At 37.5% G+C, this 27,184-nt stretch overlaps 1 protein-coding gene across 2 annotated transcripts in view; it reads right to left on the reverse strand.

The window, feature by feature from the left end:
- Positions 1-6,545: 6,545 nt before the first annotated feature.
- The window catches only part of PREX2 (phosphatidylinositol-3,4,5-trisphosphate dependent Rac exchange factor 2), a 173,320-nt gene continuing 152,681 nt past the window's right edge, over positions 6,546-27,184 (reverse strand). For both annotated transcript variants that reach the window (XM_030495245.1, XM_030495237.1), the window contains exons 39-41: positions 23,624-23,726; positions 17,122-17,189; positions 6,546-11,891 (exon numbers count right to left, since the gene is read on the reverse strand). In XM_030495245.1, coding sequence (XP_030351105.1) covers positions 11,846-11,891; positions 17,122-17,189; positions 23,624-23,726 — 217 coding nt within the window. In that variant the 3' untranslated portion in view covers positions 6,546-11,845. The remainder of the gene's footprint in view (positions 11,892-17,121; positions 17,190-23,623; positions 23,727-27,184) is intronic.

Genomic DNA, 27,184 nt, shown 5'->3' on the forward strand with positions numbered 1-27,184 from the left:
GCAGGCGACTATGGTGCAAATACCATGACTTTAAACGTTCGTTGGCATTAACCTGTTGGATACAGATGCTTGTGCGCCGAGGTTGCATGCTTTCATATAAAGAAGAGGGAACAGAAACAGAAAGACCTTTAAGGTTGAAGGAACAGTATTATTCATGTTTTACAGATGTTGAAGCAGAGAAGATTCCATGCATTATATGTTTGCCTTAAGTAAAATCTTAAGTGCACATTACTGATTGGAAACTGATCCGAGACTTCTTAATTCCTTGCCATGGTTATAAACTATACTCCTTTCATAGCTTAGTTACAATCCTGCAATAGGACAGACTATAGATAACATTTTCACATGTATCTAAGAATAATGAGGTACCTAGAGGGCCGAACATCATGAATATGATGACCGTATAACAATCCTTTAAGAATATTATGGTGCCTTTTGTTTTCCTCGGGGAATACTTCTTGGGGATCAATCAGTTCCATCCCTGCTGTTTCAACAGAATCACTGTCTTACTTGGGTTCTGATATTCCAGATTATGCACAATTTTGACAAATCTTTGGATGGTTAAGATACCTGGGAAGCTGTGGTGGTACAAATGTAACATGAGTAATAAGGTTCGCAGTGGGTGGGAGCCAGACAGAGAGCCTGTCATTAGATGGTTAGCAGAAACATTTATATTATTCAAGGACATTTGGAAAGGAGGTTGAAGAAGAGGAAGCTCTGAATATAAACCAGAATCTCTGAATATAAACCAGAATCTCTGAATAACTGATCATTTTGACAGAAAGAATTTAAATAAAACTTCTCATACACTGGGATTGGCAGTTACGGGGAAAAGTCTCTACAGCAGTGACTCAAGCCAAATTAGACACATAGTGAATTAAACTACAAGTGAAAGGCTGTCATTTTGGTGATATTAAATACTGGAACTTCATGTGAGTATCAAAAAATGTGCACTGCTCTTATGACTGGAAAATCATAAATGAAAGATCAAGGGTTTTTAGAAGAATTAGTATTTCACTTCTGTTCTCAAGGAAGTTTATGACACCATGAATATTACCTCCTTCATATTACATTTTATATGCATCTAGACGAGACTTAAAGCTACCTCTTTACAAATGGTGCAGGTATCCTGGTAGGATTTTCAAAAGTGTTTTGATGCCTAACTACCATGGAAATAATTTGGACTAGGTTTTAGAATCTTAAGGGGTTGTCTTGATGATTAGGTATCCAAATACAAAGTCCCATAAAAGGGATTTAAGACTTTTCTTGCTATAAGTCAGAAGAACTTAAGTTGTTCGCTGTAAAATTATCAGAGCTGGCTAATGGAACAGGAGCATTAGTTCTGTTCTCAGAAGTGATTGGTATACCTCGACACTTAGCATTTGTTGACACCAATGAATAGTGACTAAATGAATAGAAGCCAGGTTGAATGTCAGAGTTCAAGTCCAAAACTGGATTAATTCCTTTGGTCCGTATCTTAACACCAGTTAAATATATATATGTGTGCTTGTATATATATATTTTCTGATAACCCAGCCCTGAATCACTTTTGAAAAATAGGACATAATTTCCGCTTTTACTTTCAGGTAACTACAACTTCAGTACCTATACCAGGATGTCAATCATTGAGTCCAAAGGTGTTACTCAAAATGGCTTGTGAGCCTGCCTAAACTGTCCAGATGGCTCCCGCCCAGCTGAAACATCTCTTGAGTGATTGCAGCTCTGTGCTGGGTGTGCCTAGGGCTGATAGGCAAATAGGTTGGAGCCTAACTCTCACCTAAGTGCCTCCAGGGTCTGGAAACAAAGCAGACCTAATCCAAAGCACATGCATTTGTGAGATCTCACACACACAAGGCTGGTCCACATGCTGCAATGGTATAAAAACATTCTTAGAGTTTTTGGCCTGGCAAACAGAAATTTTTAGTCCAAATTAAATATCATACTCTCCTCTGCCTGAAAATAGTTGAATGTGCCAGCACTACACAGCCATCACTTCATAATGCAGATAGCAAATTAATTTTCAGTAGACTGACTGTTAACATCCAGGTGGACAGAAAGTTAGCATATTTGACAGATTTGTGTGTGATCCGAACAGCAAATTTCACAAGAAGGGGAATCACATTTCCTCCATTTCACTCCACCTTAGTCAAAGCAGACCTACTTCCATATATCACAACTTTGAAAGAATCCAGCAGAGCTTGTAGTTCTGCACTGCACCAACAGCCCTGCTCAGCAGCTGTCACACATCAGACCAACACTGAATGAAACAGAAAATGATTGTGGCTCAGCACATTTGAAAAGCCTTCGGCACCTGTGATTTTCCTTCCTTTGAACATGGGCAGACTCCATTTTCCATGCTGGTTTATTCTTTGGCCTGCCCACTGAGTTTGCTGTAAGGAAGGTTCACAGGGATTATTAGTGTTTGGAAACACGCAAATAGGACTCGGAGAGTGGAAAAACAGTAGAATGACTTCCTCAGTTTCTATCGAATTTTTTACTTCTTTGGAGAAAAATTTTAACTGCTTTGAATGCTATGGAAATCCTGATTATGAGGGGTATATCCTCATTCTTTTGATCTACTCTGGCTTAAAGCAAATTTAAATATTAAGGATACCTAGGGACAAAGTAGGAATTTCCACTGTTTTTTCTGCCCTTCTCACTCAGACTTTATTACCATTTTAAAATATGATGTAAGTAGTTGTTCCACTTTAATTCCAATTTGTACAAAATATGTTTCCTGTTTTACTAGCAATCAGATATATGAAATACCATCAGTAATTATTATTAAAAATTAAAATATTCTCCTTTTACTACACTGAACTGTATTTTTCCTTATAAGCTCATTTAAATGATAGCTAAACTCCAAGGGAAACAGGGTACATTTTTACCACAATCTCAATAGAAAGCACTTCGTCATCTTCAGTCATCTCTTTGCCTGACTGCTCACCACCGGGACAAGTGCTCCTGCAGGAAGCTTCAAACAGACTGTGGTCTTCAAGAGAGATGTTGAAAGCACAACAGGCCCATAACATCAGTGTGACTTGAATTTTAACTTCTACTGTTCCTGTGAAAGGCATCTCGCCTGGCATGGCTAAATTAATTTATTAAAGAGAAAAAATACATATTGGAAAAAAAACCTTAAAATCTCATTTAACATATTGTTTTGTTACTGAGGACAATAGAGAAATAATAGAGATTATTTCTCACATTAGGAATAAAAAAGGAGCTATGATTAGGGAGGGAATTTGTGTTACTTTAAAGAATTAAGACTAAAAGAGATTCTCTTCATGACTGTTGTGTGATGAGTATCCAGATAATGTGGTTTAGTCCCACACTAGTTTCAAATATTAATGTTTTCTCTCAAAGTAATGGGAACTAGTCCAGAAATGAAAGCCTACTGTCTATTCTGTCTGTACCAGGTTCACAAATGTCCTTTAAAATTGACACATGATTAGAATTATTTCCCTGTGTTTCCAAAGCTCTCAATTTTCCAGGGTGTGCTGTCAAAATTCCAAACACCTACCTTACTTCTTAATATATAAAAGCTTTATGTATTTTCCTGTTTAGGAACAGCATCTAATAGATTGCTAAACATTCAATCAAGCTTTCACTTTGTCTTGAATTTGAATTCAACTGTCACTCCATGCATTTTGAAATGTATTACGATGTGAGTGAGTAGCACTAATCAGGATCAGACTTTACTGGGTGATACTTTCTCATCAACTTTTGCAATGATGCACTGACTTTAGTTAATGCAGTACTGATGTTCATTTCCTTGCAATCATGCCCTACACTGGTTTGATTAGACCTACTCTATGGCTGGTTGATGACAAAATCTCATTGATTACATGTGGTCTGCTTCTCATTTCCAGTCAAGCTTTCTGTCTTGAGACATAAATAGTTTCATTAATTAGGTGAACTAAACACATTGACAAGCATTCAAGCTAGTCTGGTTCGGGCATAATAGTCCCAGTATTATGGATTCATTCTCTGTAGTCGATGAAAATTTGGTTATTCATTTAAATGAAAGCAGAATCAAAACCTATTGGTGTTCCTTTTATTTGATTATGCTCCCAGAATATACCCAGTACAATTTCCTCTTACTTTTGGAGGCTGTTATGCTTCACAAGGAAAGACACCAATTATTTATTCCAGATGTTAAAATCCCTCCTGCCCTGGGTTCTGGATGCAAGGCAAAATACTAAGAATTTACATTGAGTCTTCTATTAAAGATGCAGTTGTTTAGTAACATATCAACTATGTTTAATACTTGGAAAAACTGACGTCGAATCTTTGGGACATTTCATTGCTGTGTTGACATTGATCAGTATTTGCCCCACATTGCACTCCTCAGTAACCAATATTCATTTTTTCTCCATCTTGTCATGTTCTCGAGATGCATTTTCAAATCTTTTCAACAAATTAGGGGTATATTTTTGGATGCTACCCTTCATCCCAAGGTTAAAATCAATGGAAGAGTCCTCCTATCAACTTTTGACTGGAAATGGGCATTCCCCGCCCCCCCCCCAGCAGCACTCTAATCCATTAATCTGCTTTAATGCAACACAAGCCAGTAGTAGTTAGACCACAGCAAAACCCATAGCAGCACTGATGTTCCTCTTGTGGAACAGGAGAGCAGGTCCACTCCCTCAAGTAGCGCAAGCAGGACCTGTGGTGAACACAGCCCAGTGGCCTCCTCCTGGCAGGACCAGGACAATAACAGGCTCCACTGATAGTTCAAGGATGATCAGAAAAGGGAAAATACTGAATCAGGTGCAGGGCCCATCCAGAAAGTCCAGTCGGAAGACAGGCGAAGAGACAAAACTGCCGTAACACACAGGTTTCAAGGTGCATCCAGGAGATGAGGCTGGAGGCAGGAGCTGCCCATACCTGCGCTGAAATGCTGCCCCAGAGCCATGGCCAGCAGATGCAGGGAGGAGGCTCGTTGGGGCAGTTAGGGTTTTATATTGCCCTCAGGAGCTTGGTGGCTGTACAGAGGAAAATGTATACAGAAATGGGCTGAGGAAGGTGTGGGGGAGGCAGAATTAAGTACTATCTGGGAAAGCAGTTTCAGAGAATTAAGATTTCTGCAAGCAAGAATGAAGGAATTAATTGTTAGCAATTGCACTTCAATAGTATAAACAAAGTATAAGCATCATCTGTCCTGTTTCTGCATGACATAATGAGCCATAGAAAAAGCAATTAAATACACAGTAAAAGTAAGTTTATGAGTAGCATTTAAAAGGAAGTGGGAAGTGTCTTTACTTTTAAAGATCAGCTGACACATATTTTGATGTGAGGCAAAGATACATTATCTTTTTTGAATCACGGATTCACAGCATGCCTCATATGACCTCATATGACCATAGCAAGTCCCTCTGCAGAAGTTTTGACTTTCAAATCATGATAGCAGCAATACTTTGTCAGGATATATGAGACATTACCAGACACCCAAGTACTACCTTGGTGTGATTCATATCTTTCTCAGAAGTCGTTTCTAAGCACTACTTATTCTCATCGTGTACACTGATCAAATAATTCTTTGGACTTTCATGGTGGCAAGAACACAGAAATGAGGAGCTCTGAAAAAAATTATGGTGGAAAAAAAGCAGGCCATATTTGAAATCATCTGGTCACTTCTGCTTCTCAATACTTCCATTAATTTCCATGCTGCCTTCTTTCACAAAATTAAGGAGAGAGGAATACTTGGGGGGGGGGGGGGGAAGAGTAATCTATCTTTTGAAGTCTAGCTATCCAGAAATACTTCCATGCTCACCCTCCTCCCTGCTAGCAGAAGATGGAAAACAAAAGGGATTTGACAGACCATTGCAGCTGGTCCTACCTCCACTGTTCCTCTTGGTCTTGAGCACAACCACCACGTAGAAATCAGAACTTACTTCGCATAGAGACAACTGCTCAGTGAGGTCTAATATTTCATCAGCTTTCAGTCCTATGAAAGAAACATTCAGTGCAACTCCTCAAACCCCTGGTATCCCAATAACAGCTGGGAACCAGTTCCCAATCCCTCTAAAGGATCAATCATTTATAGGGCAGGGTTTTTTTAGCACAAGGAGTGCAACACTCCACTTTTATGCTCGTCAGACGACCCTTGTGCACAGCAGTAGACAGATGACGGCTTCACACTTCAGTCTTCAGACGAGGGAATGCCAGAAACAGTGGATGCTTTGGACTTTCATGGGGCAGTAATGGCACCATGGGGCCAGAAGGGGATTTTCATGCCTGTGTTTCTTACAGCTTTCACAAAATACAGCTGCCCAAAGCCAGGGACTACTGTTCATGCAGGCTTCAATTTTCCACTGGTTATAAAGATATACTTTAATTGTCAGCAATGAACCTAGATTGGGCTTGGGTTCTCAGAAGAGATTTGTATTATAAACATTTATTTCTAGAAGTTTAATTTCTCTTCTCTTGCAGCTGAATTCCTAGGCAGCCAGACTGAAAGGGTTAAAGACCCCCCAACACCCTCCCAACCCCCCTACCCCCGCTTTACTTCTGCTTAAAAATAAAGAGATTTGCAATGGCTATATTATGAATGGGTTTATTGCTGTCTGACAGTCTGTAATACATTGTTACCATTCCAGTCTTTAATATGTAGACTAAAAAAATAAACCATAGATCTAAAAGTACACAGTATTAGTTTAACACATAACCAATATAGCAACTGATTCAAAGTATGCTACAAAGGCACTTTACAAAAAAGGCAAAAGTAATTTAAATCCATGTTTCAAGCATATTTAACATTAAATTCCAAAGGTTACTTCTAACAAACTCAACTACCCGCAGAGCTGCTACTGTGACTCTTTTCGAACAAAAGCTCACTAAGAGATTTTGTGTATGGCTGTACTTACACGTAGTATTTCAAAGCAGTAATGCTCTCCTGTGCTTAATGAGACGTTACAAACAATATATTTTTCATTTGAAAAATGTGTGCAATACTCAATGCAGAAATTAAGTTCATTTTTAAAGTGTAACACAAGTATAACCAAGTACATACACTATATACAGGGTGTTAAAAAGTTAATAAGGCCACTTAATCTTTTAAATCTGACACATAGTACAGATAAGACACACATGCACAGAAAAGACGTGGAAATTCCCATGAAAGCCTAAATCTAAGGACTTTCAGAAATGCCCTGGTTACTTTGAATACTATTGGACTTTGAAACTGAAGCAGAAGTTATTTGTAGGGTAGTTCCACTCTAGCCATATAGGATTTCTTGCATGGACATGTTACTTCAGGAGAAGAATATAAGAAATGACTACTTGATCGGCCTTTAGACAATCTAAAATTTCTCACCGGTGTTAACATCTGCATGACTAGGCATGCTCTACATTCATTTATACATACACGACAAGAGAACATAAACATCTTCTAGCAGAAAAAGGGAAACATTCCTAGTAACTTTTCTTTAGGAAAACTTGATTGATATATACAGTATATATATATATAAAATAAACAAAACTAAACAAAAAACCAAAACCCAAACAAAACCCAACAACAAAACTACAGAATTGTCAGCATACAAAAATATGAGTTCAGTATCTTTTTATACTTCAAAACCTAATGATGAAAAATCCATGTATCCTGAGACAGGTATGTACTGTGCATCTAAATTTACCAATGCTAGTACTAGAGTACATTTAGAAAAGCTCTACCTGCATTTATCAGCAAGTACAGAGATATAGTACATAAGGCAATGCATTAGCTCTTTTCATGATGTTAAACAAAAACGGTGCAAAATATGCATAAAATGCTGGCAGAAGTAGCTGTAAAGTAAAGGGTACGGAACAATATGTATATATACTACAGTTACTGATTTCACAATTTAAATGAAAATAAATGAAAGATACTTTGCTTTTTTGAGCATCATGCTTAACCATGATGTGTATACTCACATTCAGGCAATTGTCTGAAATATATATATATACACACATGCACACACTACATCTGACAGTGAATTAATAGAACAAAAAAAATCACTGCTGTTTGCTTGTGAATTTCTATGGGTAAAGAGATCAATAAAACTGGTTCATTTTTTTTTCATTAGAGGATTCTAATAAATGAACTAAGTATGATTACTATAAATCCTCATCAACTTATATTTAATTGTTTTGGCTCTAAACCAGTAGAAGAGCAGTTCTGACCACTATTGAGTGCATTAAAACAAACAAATAAAAACCAAACTGAAAACCTGATGTGTTTCTTAAACCCTAGTGAAAACTACATAAAGACTGCAGCTCTCTCAATGGACATAAAATTGGTTGTTTAGTTCAGCTGATAGCAGGAATATTTACTTTAAAATGGATCTCTGAACACAAACATGTTGGACGTTTAGAAACTGGAATAGATACATTTTTGTATTCATTTACATTTACAGTCTACAAGGAAAATAAGTGTTATGAAATACCTAATTTGGGGAACTAGACTGAATCAATGCTCACCTCATAAAGACAGTTTAGCATCCCATTATTCATAGATGGTGGTTACAAAGATAGGCCAAACCCCATCAGCTCTACCTTAAAATCTAAGTTTTCTTCAAGCACGAACCCTATGGCAACTTCACTGTTCCTTGGCCCTTAACCCTCCCTTCCCAGCTGTTACATCTCCTATACAAACCCCATAGACTACCACTGGTAGTCAGTATTTGGTAGTGTATGCCTCCAGATCCTTGAATTTATTCCCAGAACTACATTTGTCTTGGATGAAAAAGTAAAAATTACATAGAGAATGTTTTCCCTAAACCAGTACAACACATCATTGTAAAAACGGCCTGCATAATCTGTTGCTGCAGAAGCAAAGATTTAACAAGCTATGGGTGTTACAGTTCTTGTAAATCATCAGTCTTGGTTACCTCTAAGTCTAAAAATTTATGAGAAGATAAATGTACTATGATGAGAATGGATTTCTTTCTTTTAACTCTGAAGTGCACCTTGCATAGGGAACAAATACATCTGCTACATATACCAAACAAGATAAATAACTTTAATAATGAACATACGTAAATTTATACTTCATGAATGGGCTTCTTAAAGTTTCATCTAATGTTATTAGAAGCCAGATGTGTTAGAATGTGCTCTGAAAATGAGAAAACCAGTTTGAAATGCTGCACAATGTTTCAAACGAACACTGGCTTTTAAAGGAAATTCTGAGAAATTAGGCACCCGCTTTCCATAGACAGTCAGTGGGACATTTATGCCCAATTTCCTCTGGAAATCCTGTACTTACGCATGCTACCTATAATCCCAGAAAAACAGGGCTTCAATTTCTCAGCCCCTTTGATACCAGGCTGAACAGACATTTTATTTTGCAGTATGGTTCACCAGTGAAGCTCATAGTGCTGATCAAGTTTTTGAAAACTGCCTCAGCGGGGGGCGGGGGGGTGTGCGGGGCACGAAGAATAAAGAACAAAAAACAAGATACAAACCCAAGAGGTCAGGATTTCTGATGCACACTCATGAAACAATAGCTAAAAAATGTGGTCGAGTGACTGGCTCATGAGTATTTGTCCCTCAGTGTTTACCAATGTCTATTAGCCCATGCTTTCACAACAAAACGAATCAAGCACTGTATTATACAGAGAGACTGTTTTGGTATATTTGCACTCCTACCATTTTCAGTGCAATAAAAAGTGATGACCTGTTACAGTAATACATGTGCATGCAACAGATTCTGTCCTCTAGGTTATTGTGTATTATACAGGATTAGCAGCAACATGCAGCTGACAGCTGACTTGCCTCGTAGTAAAAAACAAAACTCGTGTGGGCAAATCTCACAGTAAGATGTGAGCTCGCAGCTGGGCTCACACTGACACCATCCTTGGCATGACGTGATTATGGCTTCTCTAAACTCCTGATGTCTGAACAAACAGAATCTGAACCATTTTTTTGTGCTTTTGCCTGGAGCGGGAATTACTATAGCAAACACTGCCTCTCTGAATAAAACACATCTAGAAGTTTGAGATCCTGACTAGAATAGCAACTATACAAATTGTGACTCTTTTCTATGTACAAGCATTAGGTCATCCTAGACAAAATGTGTAATTTTATAAAGAGCAGAACTTTTTCTATTTTTGTTTTAATCAAAAAGATTATAGTCCCACAGCTTCCAGTAACTCTGAAAGAGTGTAAACTTCAAAGCATAAAGGTGAAATTGTTACTGAAGTGTTCATTACTGATATCTTTGTCACAGTTTAAGGCAAACATTCGATAGGTAAGATTGGACTAGTAACTGAGATGACTACATAAATATATACATATTGAAACTCACGTATATGTGCAGACATATATCTGTGGATATATAAAAATATTTATTTTCTTGGCAAAGTTAAAGTCTGTGTAAAAACATTAAGAATAGTGAAAAACGTAGGAGCTCTAATTCCTCCTTTGGAGAAAAGTCCCGTAGACATCCTATGTAAAAAACACTCTCTGCAAGAGTACATCTCATTTTGAATTCTCACTTATTTCATTGTGGATTAATATATTTGTTGAAGATTTCATAAATAATTAGATAATATTCAACAATTATGTTGTGAGGTTTGATTGCTACAGCATAACTATAGGCCGCTGCTGTACAGAAAATAACATTTACTCAGACAGTGTATGCCCTGCTCTAACAGAATGTGTAGCTGCTACAAGTAGAACTATTTCACAATATCGTTTTTGTTTCAAAGTGTTCACATATGAAACCTCATTTGGGGACATCATCTCTGAAAATTCTTCGGCCAAAAGAACAGCCAAATGCAGATACATTTTCCCTGGTCCCTCTAAATACTCATTACAATTTCAAAATAGATCTATAGCAATTACCACTCCAAAGAACTGAAATCCTATAAAAAAAACTATTCTGACAAAATACAGGAAATATAACAATACATCAACCCCCAAAACTATGCTTCAACTTATACCACAGACATTTCCAGTTAAACATAACAATACTGCCTCATTTTCACCTTTTGTAGATTTGCTAGTATAGCACTATAATACAAGAATATATACAACTCTGGAAAACGCTGAAATGTAGAGGCTCAATAATGTAAAATATCTACTAGACAGAGTCTGAAATTCAGTCTAACCATGGATGAAGATCAGACTGACCTTTCTTCTCCTTCATTAAAATGGCAACTGAACAAGAGGCAAAACTTCACCTCATATGCCATATAGGTACTCTTTCCAAAGCAGTATGACAAATGACACCTTAAGACATGGTTGAGTTTACTGATTACAAGCACATGCTCCTAGCAGTAGTTTGCCTGTAGCCATTAAACACAATTCTGAGATAAGTTTTCCACCTTTAAACCTCACTTACATTATATACTTGTAACAGTAACATCATCATTCTGAAAAATTATGATAGTGACAGGAAAAAAAGAATTATCAGTGCAAAGGGCCCTGTTTGAAGTGCATGCTCATTATCAAGCCTAGTTTATATAGGCTTTTATTCCTTCCACAAGAAGACATTCTATACAGTGTACAAGCGAAGCCATTCTCTCCGAACAAGATATTTGTATTCCAACTGCTGGCTATACCTATTGTGTGGCTGAACAAGACACATCAAATGAACTGGATTCCAGTGTAAAATTCCCAAGGAAGATTCCTGTTCTAGTACTGTAAGGCTGGAGTGCACAGATTCCAGAAATACTTTTTGGAAGGGGTTTTTTTTCACTGCCAGTGGGAAATATTTAGGGTATTTCTTTCTTTATCCTGAGTAAAGGGTTTTTCTATTTATCAAAGCCCTAGGCACACACTGCTATAGTGCAGTTAGACTTTTGTCATATAGTCCCAGGATCCTCAAGGTCATTATTGGAATTTTCTGGAGCAGTCCTCCTCATTCTTCTGCAACAGGTGGTGGTGGCTGGCATAGCTTGTATAATCTGACAATGACAAAAAGCAAAGCAATTGTTATTCTGAGAGCTTGGTCATTATTAAAATTGGTAAATTTAAGGAACACAAACTAAATCTAAGTCTTCCTCCACTGCAAAACAAGAGACTGAATTCAGTTTAATAACAATGATATAACACCAGTAAATTTTTATTAATGAGCATGAATGTTTACACTGAAAGTGGTATCATTAAACACACATCTATAAGCAATCTTATAACTAAAGACATTCCAATTTAGTTAAGTTTTCATATTTCTGCACTGATGACCCCATTCTGGAAAAAGCTAAGTCTCCACTAATCCAATTACCAGTCATTGCTCTGAATGTCTAAATTTGAAAAGCTGCTTTGTGAATACAATTGCCTCCATTTGTGGTTTGGTTTGGCACAGTCAGACCTCACTCTAAAACAGTTCACTATAAAACTGATGCTGTTTGAAGGACCTAAGACAGATGTCAGATATGTGATACGCCAGTACTAAGACTTTAAACTCTCTCCCCCACCCCATTTCTACCCATATGAAGGCAGAGAAGTAAGATTTGGTTCAAATAACTACCTCAGCACAGACTGGAATAGCCACTCCTTCATTTATAAAGACTTTTGAACTTTTAGTAAGCCCTTTTGCATGGACTTTGTTATTATTTAAGTGTTTGCAACTTTACCCTAATGTTAGGAATACTGAAAATAAACAGCAATTATTCTGACCTCAGGCTCTCTGTCCTGTATGTCCAGCATACAGTATCTCTGCTGCAAGCACAGCAATTAGAACCAGCAATAGACATTATCTCATTTGGAGATTACATATTTTCCTCAGGGAAAGTGTCTCATTGAAGGAATAGCAAAGAGAAGAGACCAAGTATAGCATGAGAAGGAGAAAAAGCATCAGAAGAAATGAAAAGACAATGACATAACGTGCATTAATACTTAAGATGAAGAATCTCAGATACTGAAATACCAAAACAATAGAAATAGCAGGTTTGGTAGATCTGGCTACAGGCAGGGTGCTGAACTGTCCAGTGGCTTGAGGGCTAGAGATATTTAAGATCTCAGAATCATAGAATAGTTTGGGTTGGAAGGGACCTTCAAAGCTCATCTAGTCCAACCCCCCTGCAGTGAGCAGGGACATCTTCAACTAGACCAGGTTGCCCAGAGCCCCATCCAGCCTGGCCTTGAATGTCTCCAGGGATGTTGCATCCGCCACCTCTCTGGGCAACCTGTGCCAGTGTTTTACCACCCTCGCTGTAAAGAATTTTTTCCTCACATCCAGCCTGAATCTCCCCTCTTAGTTTAAAACCATCACCCCTCATCCTATTGCAACAGGCCCTGCTAAAAAGTCTCTCCTCAAGATGCTCAGGGTATCTGAGTTTTCCACATATATTTTGAAAATTTGCCTGCTAAACATCACATTAATTTATATGGCTCCATTTTAACTCATCATAAATTTCAAAATCATACTACAAATCAACACAGAAAACAAAAGTCCATACATGTGGCTGGGCTCCACAAACAATTCAAGATTAATGGGCTGCTGACTTCTGAGCAGCTACTGAAATTATGTGAGGCACAATATGTATAGCTGCCCTCACGAGTATCAAAAGCCTCTTCAACTTCTAGTCATATCCTGTCAGAAAAAGCATCTTGTGGCTATGTAAGAGCAAGGCAGGATAGTTGCTGTTCTCTGATTTCAGTTCCCCTAGGAGTTAAAACCCATAGGATACTGACAACACACAATGGCCATGGGCTCAATAACCGTTCTCTGAACCTCACTGGAAGTGACTATCAAACATGGATGGTAAGAATGGGGAGCATCAGTTCTGTCAGTCACACAGCAATTGCTAACCTGCTGTCAAACCTCCACCATGATGTGTTCTGAAGATCACTGAGCTCTTCCACATTGTCGCCTGGCAGATTCAGAAACATGATCACTTAAGGTTACATTGTGCAGACACCAATGTGTTTGTTTGGAGCCATAGATGAGGCAGTATACATATATTTCCCATTTATATACCAATGAGAGAGTAAGATGGTCTGATTTTATACAGACAAGTATGCCGAGTAAAATAAACACAGCTTGAGTTATTTGATTCTGCTGGTGTAATAAAGCAATAACATTCAAAGGTGGCAAAATACAGATAGAATTTCTGTCAGAATCTCATCAAAGAGAACTGCAGCAAGGTTAGTTGTTTATGATGTTTTAGCAAAACCTAATTTCTACAGAACCATGTGCAGAAAAGCTCAGCCCCAAGTACCAAGATCTGTATATTCTTCAGATTGAGATGGTAATCGTTAAGATTACTTGTCTTCAGAGCAAGTGATATATAGGAATTATGAAGCAAACAAACAACAAGGCTGCATAAATCCCTAAGGAGATACAGTTGGTGAGGAATGATAAAGTAGAAACAGCCTGTTCTAGGTCAGTATGTATGGAACAACTATCTGAGATAGTCCAAAGATCAGCTGAGAAAAGACAGAAAGCAGTGGCAACTGCAGAGAACTGAAAACACTGTCAAGTGATGCTAAATGGAACCATATGTGATGGTAAAATTCTTTTCAAGCTAAAGAACTGAGAACCCGCAGTATCACCAAAATTATCACTCCTGCTGACTATTCCGACTTACGTGACATGTCACTAATGGTACACCAAATGCCCCAAACACTGAGATCAATGAGATATTCCTGTGATATTGCTGTTGCTGCTGAGTGGCAAGAGTGCTGGATGCATCTATGTTCTAGGAGCTCTCTCATACTTTTTCTTCAGCTTTTCATTGCTATGTTGTGGGAGTGTTAGCTGGAAAGAGGTGAACTTTTCTCAACTTTGGCAAAGCCAAAAAATGTCTCATAGCTTAGTTTTTCTTTTTAAGAACTTAGATTTTTCCTTTATCACGAAAGCTGAATCTAGATACACACTCTGTCATTCAGAGGTGGGAAAAGTTTGGTTTGCAAAAATTACTTGGCTGTTTCCAGCTTTATGTCATGAAGAAGGAGTCCATTTAAGGTCAAAACCATACCATCCAAAATACAAAAAGGCTTCTCACAGCTTTTACTGTAATAAAATGCGGTTTTACTCTCTTAGGCTCCCACAATGCAAGACAATTGGTCAGGCAGTTTTGGTCCTGGATTGCCTCTAAGCTAATCATTACTGTGAGAAGGGATGCCCTCACCTGCTGATAAAGGCAATGACTCTGTTGCTGACAGATTTACTCTAGAATCAGTAGTTCTGTTGGATCTTGCCTAATGTCTTTTATGGGGCATGCAAGATGTGTACATGCTCCAACAAATGTTGCTACTGATCAACAGAACAGCAGCTGCTACTCAGATTTATTCATACCCTGGACATTTAAGGTACACATGTTTTCTAGAGTCAGATCAAGCACAGGCATGGAACCACGTGCAGTGATTTGTTAACAAGCAAATTATGAGCAAATCCTGATTCACTACTGGCAGAAGCTGGGACATCAAACAAAAGGGGAGCAAACTGTGTAAGAAAAAGTTCCTGAGTATTAGTAATCAGAACCCAGAAGACACTTTTTCTACGAGTCTATGGATAGCATCGTTAGTCAACAAAACACATTATGTTTTAAATTGGTTAAAAAAACAAAAGTCTGAATTAGAGTTGGATTAACAGTAACGAGTGGTGTCCCTCAGGGATTGGTGTTGGACCTGTCCTGTTCAACATCTTTGTCGGCGACATGGACAGTGGGATTGAGTGCACCCTCAGCAAGTTTGCCGACAACACCAAGCTGTGTGGTTCGGTTGATGCACTGGAGGGAAGGGATGCCATCCAGAGGGACCTTGACATGCTTGTGAGGTGGGCCGATGCCAACCCTATGAAGTTTAACCAAGCCAAGTGGAAAGTCCTACACCTGGGTCGGGCAATCCCAGGCACTGCTACAAGTTGGGCAGAGAAGAGATTCAGAGCAGCCCTGCGGAGAAGGACTTGGGAACGTTGGTTGATGAGAAGCTTAACATGAGCCGGCAGTGTGCGCTCGCAGCCCAGAAAGCCAACCGTATCCTGGGCTGCATCAAAAGAAGCGTGACCAGCAGGTTGAAGGAGGTGATCCTGCCCCTCTACTCTGCTCTTGTGAGACCTCACTTGGAGTATTGTGTACAGTTCTGGTGTCCTCAACATAAAAAGGACATAGAGCTGCTGGAGGGAGTCCAGAGGAGGGCCACGAGGATGATAAGAGGGCTGGAGCACCTCCCGTATGAAGACAAGCTGAGAAAGTTGGGGCTGTTCAGCCTGGAGAAGAGAAGGCTGCGTGGAGACCTCAGAGCAGCCTTCCAGTATCTGAAGGGGGCCTATAAGGATGCTGGGGAGGGACTCTTCCTTAGGGACTGAAGTGGTAGGACAAGGGGTAATGGGTTCAAACTTAAACAGGGGAAGTTTAGATTAGATATAAGGAAGAAGTTCTTTACTGCGAGGGTGGTAAGGCACTGGAATGGGTTGCCCAAGGAAGGTGTGAATGCCCTATCCCTGGCAGTGTTCAAGGCCAGGCTGGACAGAGCCTTGGGCGACATGGTTTAGTGCAAGGTGTCCCTGCCCATGGCAGGGGGGTTGGAACTAGGTGATCTTAAGGTCTTTTCCAACCCTAACTATTCTATGATTCTATTCTATGATTCTATGATTCTAATATATCCATATATTACAATAAAATTAAGAAAATTGTTGTTTGGTTATTTTCATTTATAAGTATTGTGCTTATTAAGAAACATTTCAGGTACCTGCAATCCATCACAGCATTAAAAAAGATGGATAAATATAGAGCAGTCGCATTTTTCATTCTAACAGATGTTTCAGAAAGAGGCAAGGAAAGACTACATCATCTCTAAAAGCAACTAGGACATGATTTTGCTGAGATAATGCAGTACAGTATTTCATTAAAATGGGGTTATGGATTTAGTTATGAGTATTTCCCTCAAACCACTAAACATCACAAGTGATGAAGGACTTACTCCAGTATTTTCATAATTAACATGAACTAGGTTCATTTTTCAAAAATGGATGTGTTTTGTAGTGCTACATAGCTTGAACTTCCGCAACTAATTACTTTAAGTAAAACTGTATGGCTAAGAATGTAATTGATTTTATGTACATTAAAAGCAAAATCTTACCAGTTAGTGCACAATACAGTCAATGTTTACTGTTAGAGCTTTTGAGCAGCTAGAACACAATTTGGCACAAACTAGACAAAATCATGGTCTAGGACACAATCAATCAGTTACCTGGGCACCGACTGTGGTGTTCGATCCCTCACTCCTAAATTCTTGGCTGTGTTTTGTACTCTTGCACCCTGTGAAAGAAAAACAACAATTTTGCTTCATTTATTCCAACACAAGTTAGAAAGTTTTCTGAGCTTTCTAGATGAACGTAACTATTGACTATAATTAATACATATGCTCCATGTCCCAAAACAACTCTCCTCTTCTAAGGTGGGGAACAAGTTAAAGCAGTACATTATTTCTCAACTTAGAGAAATATGCAGAAAAGAGGCAAAAATCTTTCCTCTTGTCATTAAATAAATATCTTATTAACATAAAAGACTTCATAAAAAACTAACATTTAAGGTTTAAAACAATCCCAACACATCTTGCTTGATTTTTGTCACCATTCTTTGTAGAAATGAAATTCTTTTTCTGAAATGTCACTTATTTCCTATGAACTTATGAACAAACAAATATTATACCTTATTTCCTATAAATAACTTTCCAGTTAAAACTAGGAAAATGGCCTAAATTAAGGCACTAAATTTGGATTAGAAAAATGCAGGCCCTGATCTTCCTTTATAATCATAGAATCACCAAAAAAAAAAATCAGGTTGGAAGGCACCTCCCAAGATTGTTTAGTCCAAGCACCCATGCTTAAGCAGGGTCAGCTAGAAAATTTGGTCTCTCTGTACCTCAATTGATCCTTTGAAAAACAATAATGAAAGTATTTTCATTATTTCACTGACTCATCCAGGAATGAGGAAGTTGATGAAACATGCTGAATGTTCATATACCACGATAGTGAAAAATGCACTCTTCTGCAAACAAACTAACTTAGACTTATGAAAGAACTTAGGAAAAAATTGTTTTTAAATTATGAGGTCTAGCTTTTAAAGTGCAGTTTTATTAATGTAAAGTAGTCATCATAAAGAAACATCTGTTAGATTTACAGTCTTTTTATGTTTTCTAACATTTTAAAGAAGATGGCAACTACTTCTTCTGTCTATAATACATACATTGACTCTCCCTTTATTTCACCTTTTGTACTACCTAAATTCAGGACAAAATAACACGGAACATAAATATGTAATCTCAGAATTCTTCCAGTGAGATCTTAGATTGGTGTGAAACATCAAAGATAATTTACATTCCAAACAGAGCTGCAATGGTGGCTGCACATGGTGTAAAAATTAGGTAGAATCATTTACTCACTATGTATAGTTAAAATTAGACCTTGAATTTGACTGAAATGTGGTACTCAGGTAATTGAGAAGGTATTATTTCACTGTTATGGGCTCAAATGAAAGATGAAAAAGGCTGGCTGGTTACACCCAGATAGGTTCTCAGAGTTCATGTAAATCAACACGTGACACAAAAAATACTGTGTCCTTACTTTTTTTTTTAGGGGGGGAGGGATGATGAAGAAAGTGGTAAAGACAGAGAAAACAACAAGAGCACCTACAGAACTGAAGGCAGAATATAAGTGATTTTACTAGCTTTACATCTAGTTCAGTAAGCTTATCTCCAACAGCTGCAAAAGACACGACTACAGACCACAAAAAACATGTCTTTCCCCAGAAACTCCTCCAGAATTCCATCATTAGTCACTCAATACTTCCTCTGTTCAGCAGTGAGTATTTAATTGATTTCAGTGATTCTCTTCTTTCCCATCTCATCTTGAACATATAAATGATTTCACATCACTAACCTCCTTCTGGGAGGAGACCCACATCTTGGATACAATCTTACCTTGTTGTGTCAATAACCACTATTTTCACTTAGTTTGAGTCTGCCAGATGCCTTTAGTTTTGCCCCGATCAGGACTGTGGTCAGTCCCTACCCACACTACATGTTCTTTAGACCTCTCTCATATCCTCCTTCACTTGTGAAGCTGCAATCCTAGATTATTTTGCTGCTTTGTCCTGTCCTGTCTATAAACTATTCCCAACTGTTGATATATTGGGGTCTTTTTAACCTTCTCTGAACCTTTTCCATTAAGCTATATCCTTACGGAAAGGATCAGAACATCAGTTCCAAATGAAGGGTCATGACAGCATGATTTCTACTTTGTCATCTGTCCTTACCTAAAGCATCGTATCTTCTCATTTGCTTTCTTGATAGCTACTGAGAATTGAACTGATGTTTTCTATCATATCCCTGAGGTCATGAACATGAGATGTAATGGAAAGCTCATAGTCAATTATTTTGAATGTGAACTTAGAGGTTTTTTTCCTTTGTTTTAAGTGTGCATCACTTAAGAGTTATCTATACTGATTTTCATCTGCCATTTTAGTCATGAAGTCCTGTAAGACCCTTTTGTATTTCTTCACAGTTACTTCTCATCTTTAATAAAAACTTGAAAAGAGTTCAGAGAAGAATAGGGAGAATGATTAGGTAAGAAAACAGAACTGAATAAAAGAAAGATCTGATGAACTGATGTTCTTCTATCTACACAAGTAGTGGTTTATCAGGGAAATGATCATCAAATTCAGGATAGACAGGGTCCTCTAAAGGAGCCTGTAGCAATAGGACAAGGGGTAATGGTTTTAAACTAAAAGAAGGTAGATTCAGACTGCATATAAGGAAGAAATTTTTTACAATGAGGACAGTGAAACACTGGAACAGGTTGCCCAAAGATGTGACAGATGTCCTGTGTCTGGAAACATCCAAAATACTAGAAGTCTGTTGCTAAAAAAGGGAGTAAAAATCTGGTCTCTAAGACTACAGTATGCTGGACAGAAAACAGGACACTTGAAGGGGGAAAAAAAATAAATAAATAAACCCCAACATGACAGACTGCTAAGACTGGCATATGATTAACGTGACTTAAGAACCAGAATATACATATACATGGGAAAACTATCTAAATTAATCACATGTAGATCCTGAACGTCAGTGCTGTGACTACCTCTGAGAACAAAATCACCCTATTTTTACTTGCCTCATTCACTAGACAAATTAATTTTAGTATCCTGCTCACGTAATAAATCAAATGCATTGTTTTAAAAAGGAGTCTAGCTTTATACAACCATGTAATTTATTGTTTATCAAGGGAACAAATTAGACCTTACTACCAACCACCAGATTCTTACTTCGAGGGAAAGCCCCCAAGAATTACTAGCAACTTGCTACATGACATCTTTGTCTCCACTGAGCACCATTATACCATTTATATTCCAATACACTGTTAATTTATGCTTCTCCAATATCATTCTTAAAGGTATAGCAATGTAAATATTGACACTGTCTCACATAGGTATAAGGGACAGTTGTGCTATGCAGCTCCAGAATGCTTCCCTCTGCATACCAGTTTAGCTAGTGTACCAGCGAATGATGCTGGCAGCACTGAGGAGACACCACCATCAATCTGGACTCTCATATATGAACTAGTATTCACACTGCCATGACAAAAAGTGATAGATTTATTTTCAAGCTACATACTAATTTAAAGTTAGCAAGAACCAGTCACATAAAGAAAACAGATTTTCTTTATGTCCTGCTCAGAGCGCTCTAAATCAGTACAATTCTCATGAGAATTATTTAAAATGTAGTGCTGTTATTATACTCATGAAAAGGTACGGAAAAATTATTACCTACTTAAAAGACAAGACAAATTCTCTCCTAGTCTTTTCTGTTTATCAGCTTTTTAGTTACTTTTCTTCCTCAGAGCCCTGTGCCCTCCTGCACCTCCTTTCCTAGGTCTGTGTCCTTTCCATGCTTTGCTGCATCCTGAAGACACATCCTGCCAGGATGCTTTACATAGTATTTTGTGGGTACAGATGTTTCTATGAATAAGCGTACATGAGTAAATAAAATTACTAGAAGATAGCTGGGGCTTTTTGTCAAAAAAAAAAAAATCTTACAAATCCATCTAGACTGGATAAGCAGATAAAAAGCAGAAACCAGTTAACAAAAACTATCCCACAGATCCAAGTTCATACCAACTCTCACAAGTTGGTCTCTTTTCTGTAGTTCTCACAGAACAGGTGCTTGTGAATACCTCATTAAAACTGACAGGGCAATTACTTTGAAAATCTTTCCAATGATATCGTGGGGGCTATTATGAGTCATCTCAAACATGATCACAACCTCATTTAATTTACAAAAGAAAACCAGTTCCTGAGGTCATCCATTCAATCAGGTGTCTTAAGTTACTCAGCACTGGTGCCCCAAGCTGGAAGAAGTATTTGCTTTGAGTAGAGACAATTTCTCCTTCTGGAAAGCTCATATTACTGGGAGCTAATGTTGCTGCCTACTCCAGAATAACAGATGGAATAGATGTTCTTTCATTTGCACCTCCCTATGGCTAATCTCTTTATTCCACAAAAGATTTAGGGTGAAAATAGGCTAACCAAGTTTTTGTTTGTTTGGGGTTTTTTTATATTAAGCCAGGAAAAAAGCCTGGATTTTGCCCTTAACTAAATGTTCTGCAACAAACCCCAAGAAGCTTTCCCTGTGCCTCCTGCAGGTTTTATGGCCTGCATTATGCTCCTGACAGTTAAATCCTACAGATAATTTCAACCTTAAATCTGGAACCGTTTTCTAAAAAATACCATAGTGTGTTGTTGAAATTACTCAAAAACATTTAGAAATTAATGGAGGATTATACTTCTACTACAGAACTCCAAGACTGATTTAAAATTACAACAAAAGATTATTACTATTAAATGCAGTAGTGATTTCCTGCAAGAGGAAGAATCTGTGAAAAGTCTGGCTTGATATACTAACAGACTTTCTTGCAGTTCCTGTGGGTGGTATTGAGATATTGGTATCTTTAACAGCTATTGATCACCTGCTGTTTTACTTCAAAGAATGTAGCCTCAGTGGAGGCTTCTTTCTACATCTCTATTTAAGCAAGTGCAGTTACAGCCACTCAAAACCATGCAAGTTACTTTTATTTTGTCTTTCATTTTCATTTAATTAACTGCAGAACCACAAATGAATCAGCATTTTTGAACTGTATATTGAAAATATACTCATTGACAGAATACATCCTGCAAGCAGACATACGCAGAACTCTATGTCCACATTTTTTGATTGCAAAATACACATATCTGCCTTTTGTCTAGAACTTCAGGAGCAGACATATCAACCTATACATGCAAGTTTATCCTTATACAGCAGTAGCTTTCAAGTCAAGTTAAAGCTGTAATTCCTGAGCAGACCTACACGTTCTGAATCAAGACCCTTGAGGGTATCTATTAACCCCAGAAACTTATTTTATGCACCAAATAAAGTGAAAGTCTGATATGAAAAGGAATAATTACTTTGATACACCCATGTTAGGCAGCAGCACTTACATACAATTGATCAGAATCTATGGCTTGAGAATATCTACACAATTGCTTTAACAGACTAAAGGTTTGATCTAGCACGTGTGTTTTTGTTTACAGCAATTTAGCAGTAAAGTACAGCTGGTTAATCATTTTCGCAACTCAACTGTGACTGCTGCACAGAATATGTAGCAAAATTAATGAAAATAATAAAATTAGATTCAAACTAAACACCAGAATTTATGAATCTTGCCTTATCTGTGATTAATTGTTCTGATATTTAATTAACTTTTTTTACACTTCAAGATTGAGTGCATCCTGTATCTTGTTTATGGTTTTGTCATAAGGTTGAAAGCTACCACAGGCTGAGATATATGTTCCATATTCACACAGAGTGACTAAACCCCCATTAAACTGCTCTTTGATCAACTGCATAGGTTGAGCTCTTTAATCTTCACTTCATAAAGCCTTGTCTAACAACTTCTGGATCATTCATACTCCTCCTCTGAACTCCTTCCAAGATTCCAAACATCCTTTTGAAAGTATTTATCTGATAACAAAATATTCTAGGAAACGTAGTGCAAATACAGTAGAGTGTATCCCCTGTTTTCAGTTTATACCGCCTTTTAATCCAGCATTTTTTGTTGTATTTTAGCACTAGAAGTTCATGTTGAGGCGGTTATCTATCCACAACAGCCTCTAAATCCTAATATTCTATTATGACCAAAGAGTGAAAAACGCTATTTTGAAATAAACACATTGTTCTCAGGCATCTTGCCTGGAAAGTTGAGAACCATAGTATTTATTTCTCCCCTTCCCTCCTACACTTCCCCTTCGTTCAGTACATGAGTCATTTTTTATTAAGAATAGTCAATAATCTTAAGTTACTTTTATGGATATGTATTAAAATTAAGATTGTCTTAATCAACAGACTTCCGATGTAAGGTGATGCCGCAGCAGTTACTATACAAATATCATTAAATAAAATCATAACCCTGTGAAAATTATGATCCGTTTACACATATGGAGAAAGCAAGTTGGTTAAAAACAGCCTGTTCCATTATTTAAAAACACACCTTTCAGTCAACAACAAAGAAAGAGAATTTAAAAACACAACAAAACACCCAAACTATGAAAACTCACAACACTAAGATGGAGGTTAAAAAATTCTTGGACAAGTCACTCTTGTTTGATGATAACATGTCTTGTTTGGAAGCATCAGTTCTTACCCACAGTGAGCATCTCACCTGTTTGCGCATGACATCTGTAGCTTGCATGATATAGCGAGGAGGCAGCCCATGGCTCCGAGCCAGAATGATCGCCTGCTCCAGGGTAACACTCAGAGTGCAGCTACAATGAAAAACAGAAGTCAGCTATCTGCTAGCAGTGATTTCCTTAAAATAATTGCTTTTAGATCAATCAGCTTTTTATAAAAGGTTTTCAATAAAACAATCACATAGTAGACCTGACACCTAACCCTCTCCCACCCATGCAGCCATTAACTTGAATACTAAGATGTGTCTTAAGTAGAAAGATTTTGAGCACAGCATGTGTTCCAGTTGCCTTTCGAACAAATGCATTTGCCTTTTAAAAGAACCCAACTGTGGCTTGGTAAGAGCATGAGAGAGTGATAAACCAAGGAGAATTTTTTGTAACTGTATAAATCCCTTTCCAGGTGGTTTCTTCCCATGTTCTCTCACCCTCCACTGTTAATGCAGACCCTAACCTTGATACCAGGATCCCAACATCTTGCCATTAATTTAGCTTGGTTATTCTCATGGCACATTAGTGCAGTTCAGTCCAAAATTAAGAGATATTGACCCCTTTCAAAAAAGTAAATAAATAGGGCATTCCTTCAAATGAACCATCTTCTGCTACTTTGCCAATATTTTTCAAGTAAACACTTGAGGACAAAAACTCATGATGGTACCACATCCTAATGAAAAGGTTGTAATTGCTTTGTCAGAGCAACCAGGAAAGTTTCAGAGCTAAAGATCTTGCTGTAGGACAACCTGTCATCACACTAGACAAGCAGCAGTAGGAAAAGTCATTTTGGACATGCCATCTGATTTCAGCTGTCATGGTAAGGACAAGGACAGATAGCTGGTTTCTCATGCAATCAAGACCAAAGTTGTAGAAGACTCATAGATAAAGGCAACAAAACTGAGTAGAAAAAGAGATATTTTTTTTTTAAAGCACAACATGTTTGAGGGCTGCTATCATCCAAAAGGTGACAGTGGCTCCCTTCTGCACCAGTAAGGTGCTTGACAATTTTTCTGTTCACAACCAAAGTGAACAGAAATATTCACAACTGCAATAAGCAAATATCTTCAGCCATAAAGATGAGTTTTACAGAGAGTGACCCTACCTCAGCAGACCCTGACAAAAGCTGCGTATTTCAAGTTCAAATAATAAAACTAAGACACACAGTTAAAATATACTTTTGAGTAGCCTTTTGGCAAAATCTTGACCAAAAGATTTTGCATAGTTTATATTATGCACACAGAACAGACAATATGTTTCAATCAAACGCTCATCTTGCTGAGCAGAAGATCTGTAGGAGGAAAAATGTGTCTGCACTTATTTTCTTACTGAAAAAAACCACCACCCTGACACGTTTTAAATACCACTTAAGTAAATTTATGGACTGTAAAAAGTTTCACAGTAGTGAGTGTAGGAGATACTAAATTGGATCTGTAGCTTTATTAATGGTCTTTCATTAAAAATTTATAAGCTCAGTCATTTTCCTTGGTAATGAAATAATTTTTATTCCCCAGTTTCTTCTGTACACTGACCTCTGAATTACCTTGAAGCAAAAACCTATTGATCTTTTGCATTATATTTAAGCTTTAAGGTTTTATATTTAAGGATTAAGGTGCATAATAGTTAAACATTAGACTAGAAATTCTAAACACTGTGTTTTCATCTTGTCTTTGAAAGGTGAAATATTGCACTAATGAAGTATATTCTCATCATACTTGCCAGCACCAAAATCTAAACATTTAACCTTCAGGACCAGACTGTAAAGAAAGCTTTGACCCACTGACAATGGGAAAAAGCAAAAGTATATGAAATCTAATTTGACACGTGTAATCTAAGCCAGAGAAAAAGGGGGAAAATGTCTTCCCGTGGGTATAATAGAGGCTAATGTGCTCAAAGTACAGCTTTCAAACCAACCAGTTACTGAGACAACTTTCCCATAAATCCCATCTTTCTGGAATCCAGAAAGAACAGAAAAAATCATATTTTGCCTGTGTGAATCAAGACTAACAAAAGAACTTCCTAAATGAAGGTCAGCTTCAAGAATTAGGTGCAAATACTAATCTTGAATTAGAAGTGACTGCCAAACTGCTCTCCATTCAAAACCTGATGAAATGCCTGGTGATCATGGTACGAACCATCTACATTTTGACAATGCCAACCATAATTCAGAAATAAGGTTGCCAAGTGTGTAGATGAAGACAGAACCAGAATGGGAAAAGCAGAGACAAAGAGTAAAAATCATAATTAAGATTTCTTTAATGGGCTACTAGGTAGGTAGGCAAAAACTACAGTACAATCCCAAAACATTGAGGCTAAAATTGAAGATCTCGCCTCAAAGCAAAAAAGAGTAGTAATTCTAAGGATAGTATTTTTAACACTCATGATGACAGCAATGATGATGTTAACTATTATCACACCTCTTTAATAAAATATTTTACATTAGAGGTGACGCTTGTTAGATACATCCACTGTTTCTTTTCAGAAACATGCTTACTTGTTAACGTATGTTAAAAGAAGTTAAAATAGCATCAGTGACTTGATCATATTTCAATACACTATTTCATTAGAGATGCAATTTAATATTACTAGATTTTGTGTTTCTCTTAAGGCACGTAAAGGTCTGTTGAATGTCAGAATTAAATATAAATTACTGGTTATGGCTTTTGTCATGTCACTATGAAATAAAGTTACTGCTTTCTAAATACTGAAACTAACAACACTCAAGTAGCTTTTGTTGAATTTGTTGAATACTGAGTCAGTGAGATGGCATCTTCTAATAAAACTGATTATAGAAACCTTCCATGGTGCTACACTAAACTGATTCACTAGTAAACATGCATTTACATGCTGGTGCTTTCTCCCAACTCTTCAAAGATGGTTTTTGAATTACTACATATCTGTTATCACAAATCAAGCTACCCTGCAAACCAGCTGTGAAAGAAACAAATGCACACATAAAACATCAGATGGCAACAATATCGTAACTGGAAGTACCTCAGCAATAGGGCTGCCAAGCACAGGGAGATCAAACAAATGCAAGTTTAAGCCAATTCAACTTCTACAATTTTATGAAACAATATGAAAGCTGGGAATTCCTCATATGGTAAGACTGTTCTGGTGGTTTGAGTAAGGTTCAATATCAATGACTGTCAGCAAATATGCGCAATATGTAATAATCCACCCTTCTCCCACATTTTGAGAGCTGATAACCAGGTGGTATTAAGTTTACAAAGCAATTTGGAAGCAGTTCTGACCACTGAAAGCTTCCGCTCACTTGGATGCAATCAGCCCAAACAAACCAAACAAGGAAAATATCAGGGAAAAAACTCCTTTAATGTTCTTAACATTCTGTTATGGGAAGCATAAATCCCAAATTTGTATATTTTACAGTGTAAACAAATCAAGATCTCTTTTCATTCCCTCTCTTTTCCTCTCATCCTTTCTTTTATGCTAGAAAAACAAAAGATCCAAATTCATAATCTCAGAATTTATGCCAGTTATAATCACAAATTCCCTGCCTTGACAGATTACAGCAGCAAGGCAGC

Source organism: Strigops habroptila, chromosome 1 (genome assembly GCF_004027225.2).
Source record: "Strigops habroptila isolate Jane chromosome 1, bStrHab1.2.pri, whole genome shotgun sequence".
Lineage (NCBI taxonomy): Eukaryota > Metazoa > Chordata > Aves > Psittaciformes > Psittacidae > Strigops > Strigops habroptila.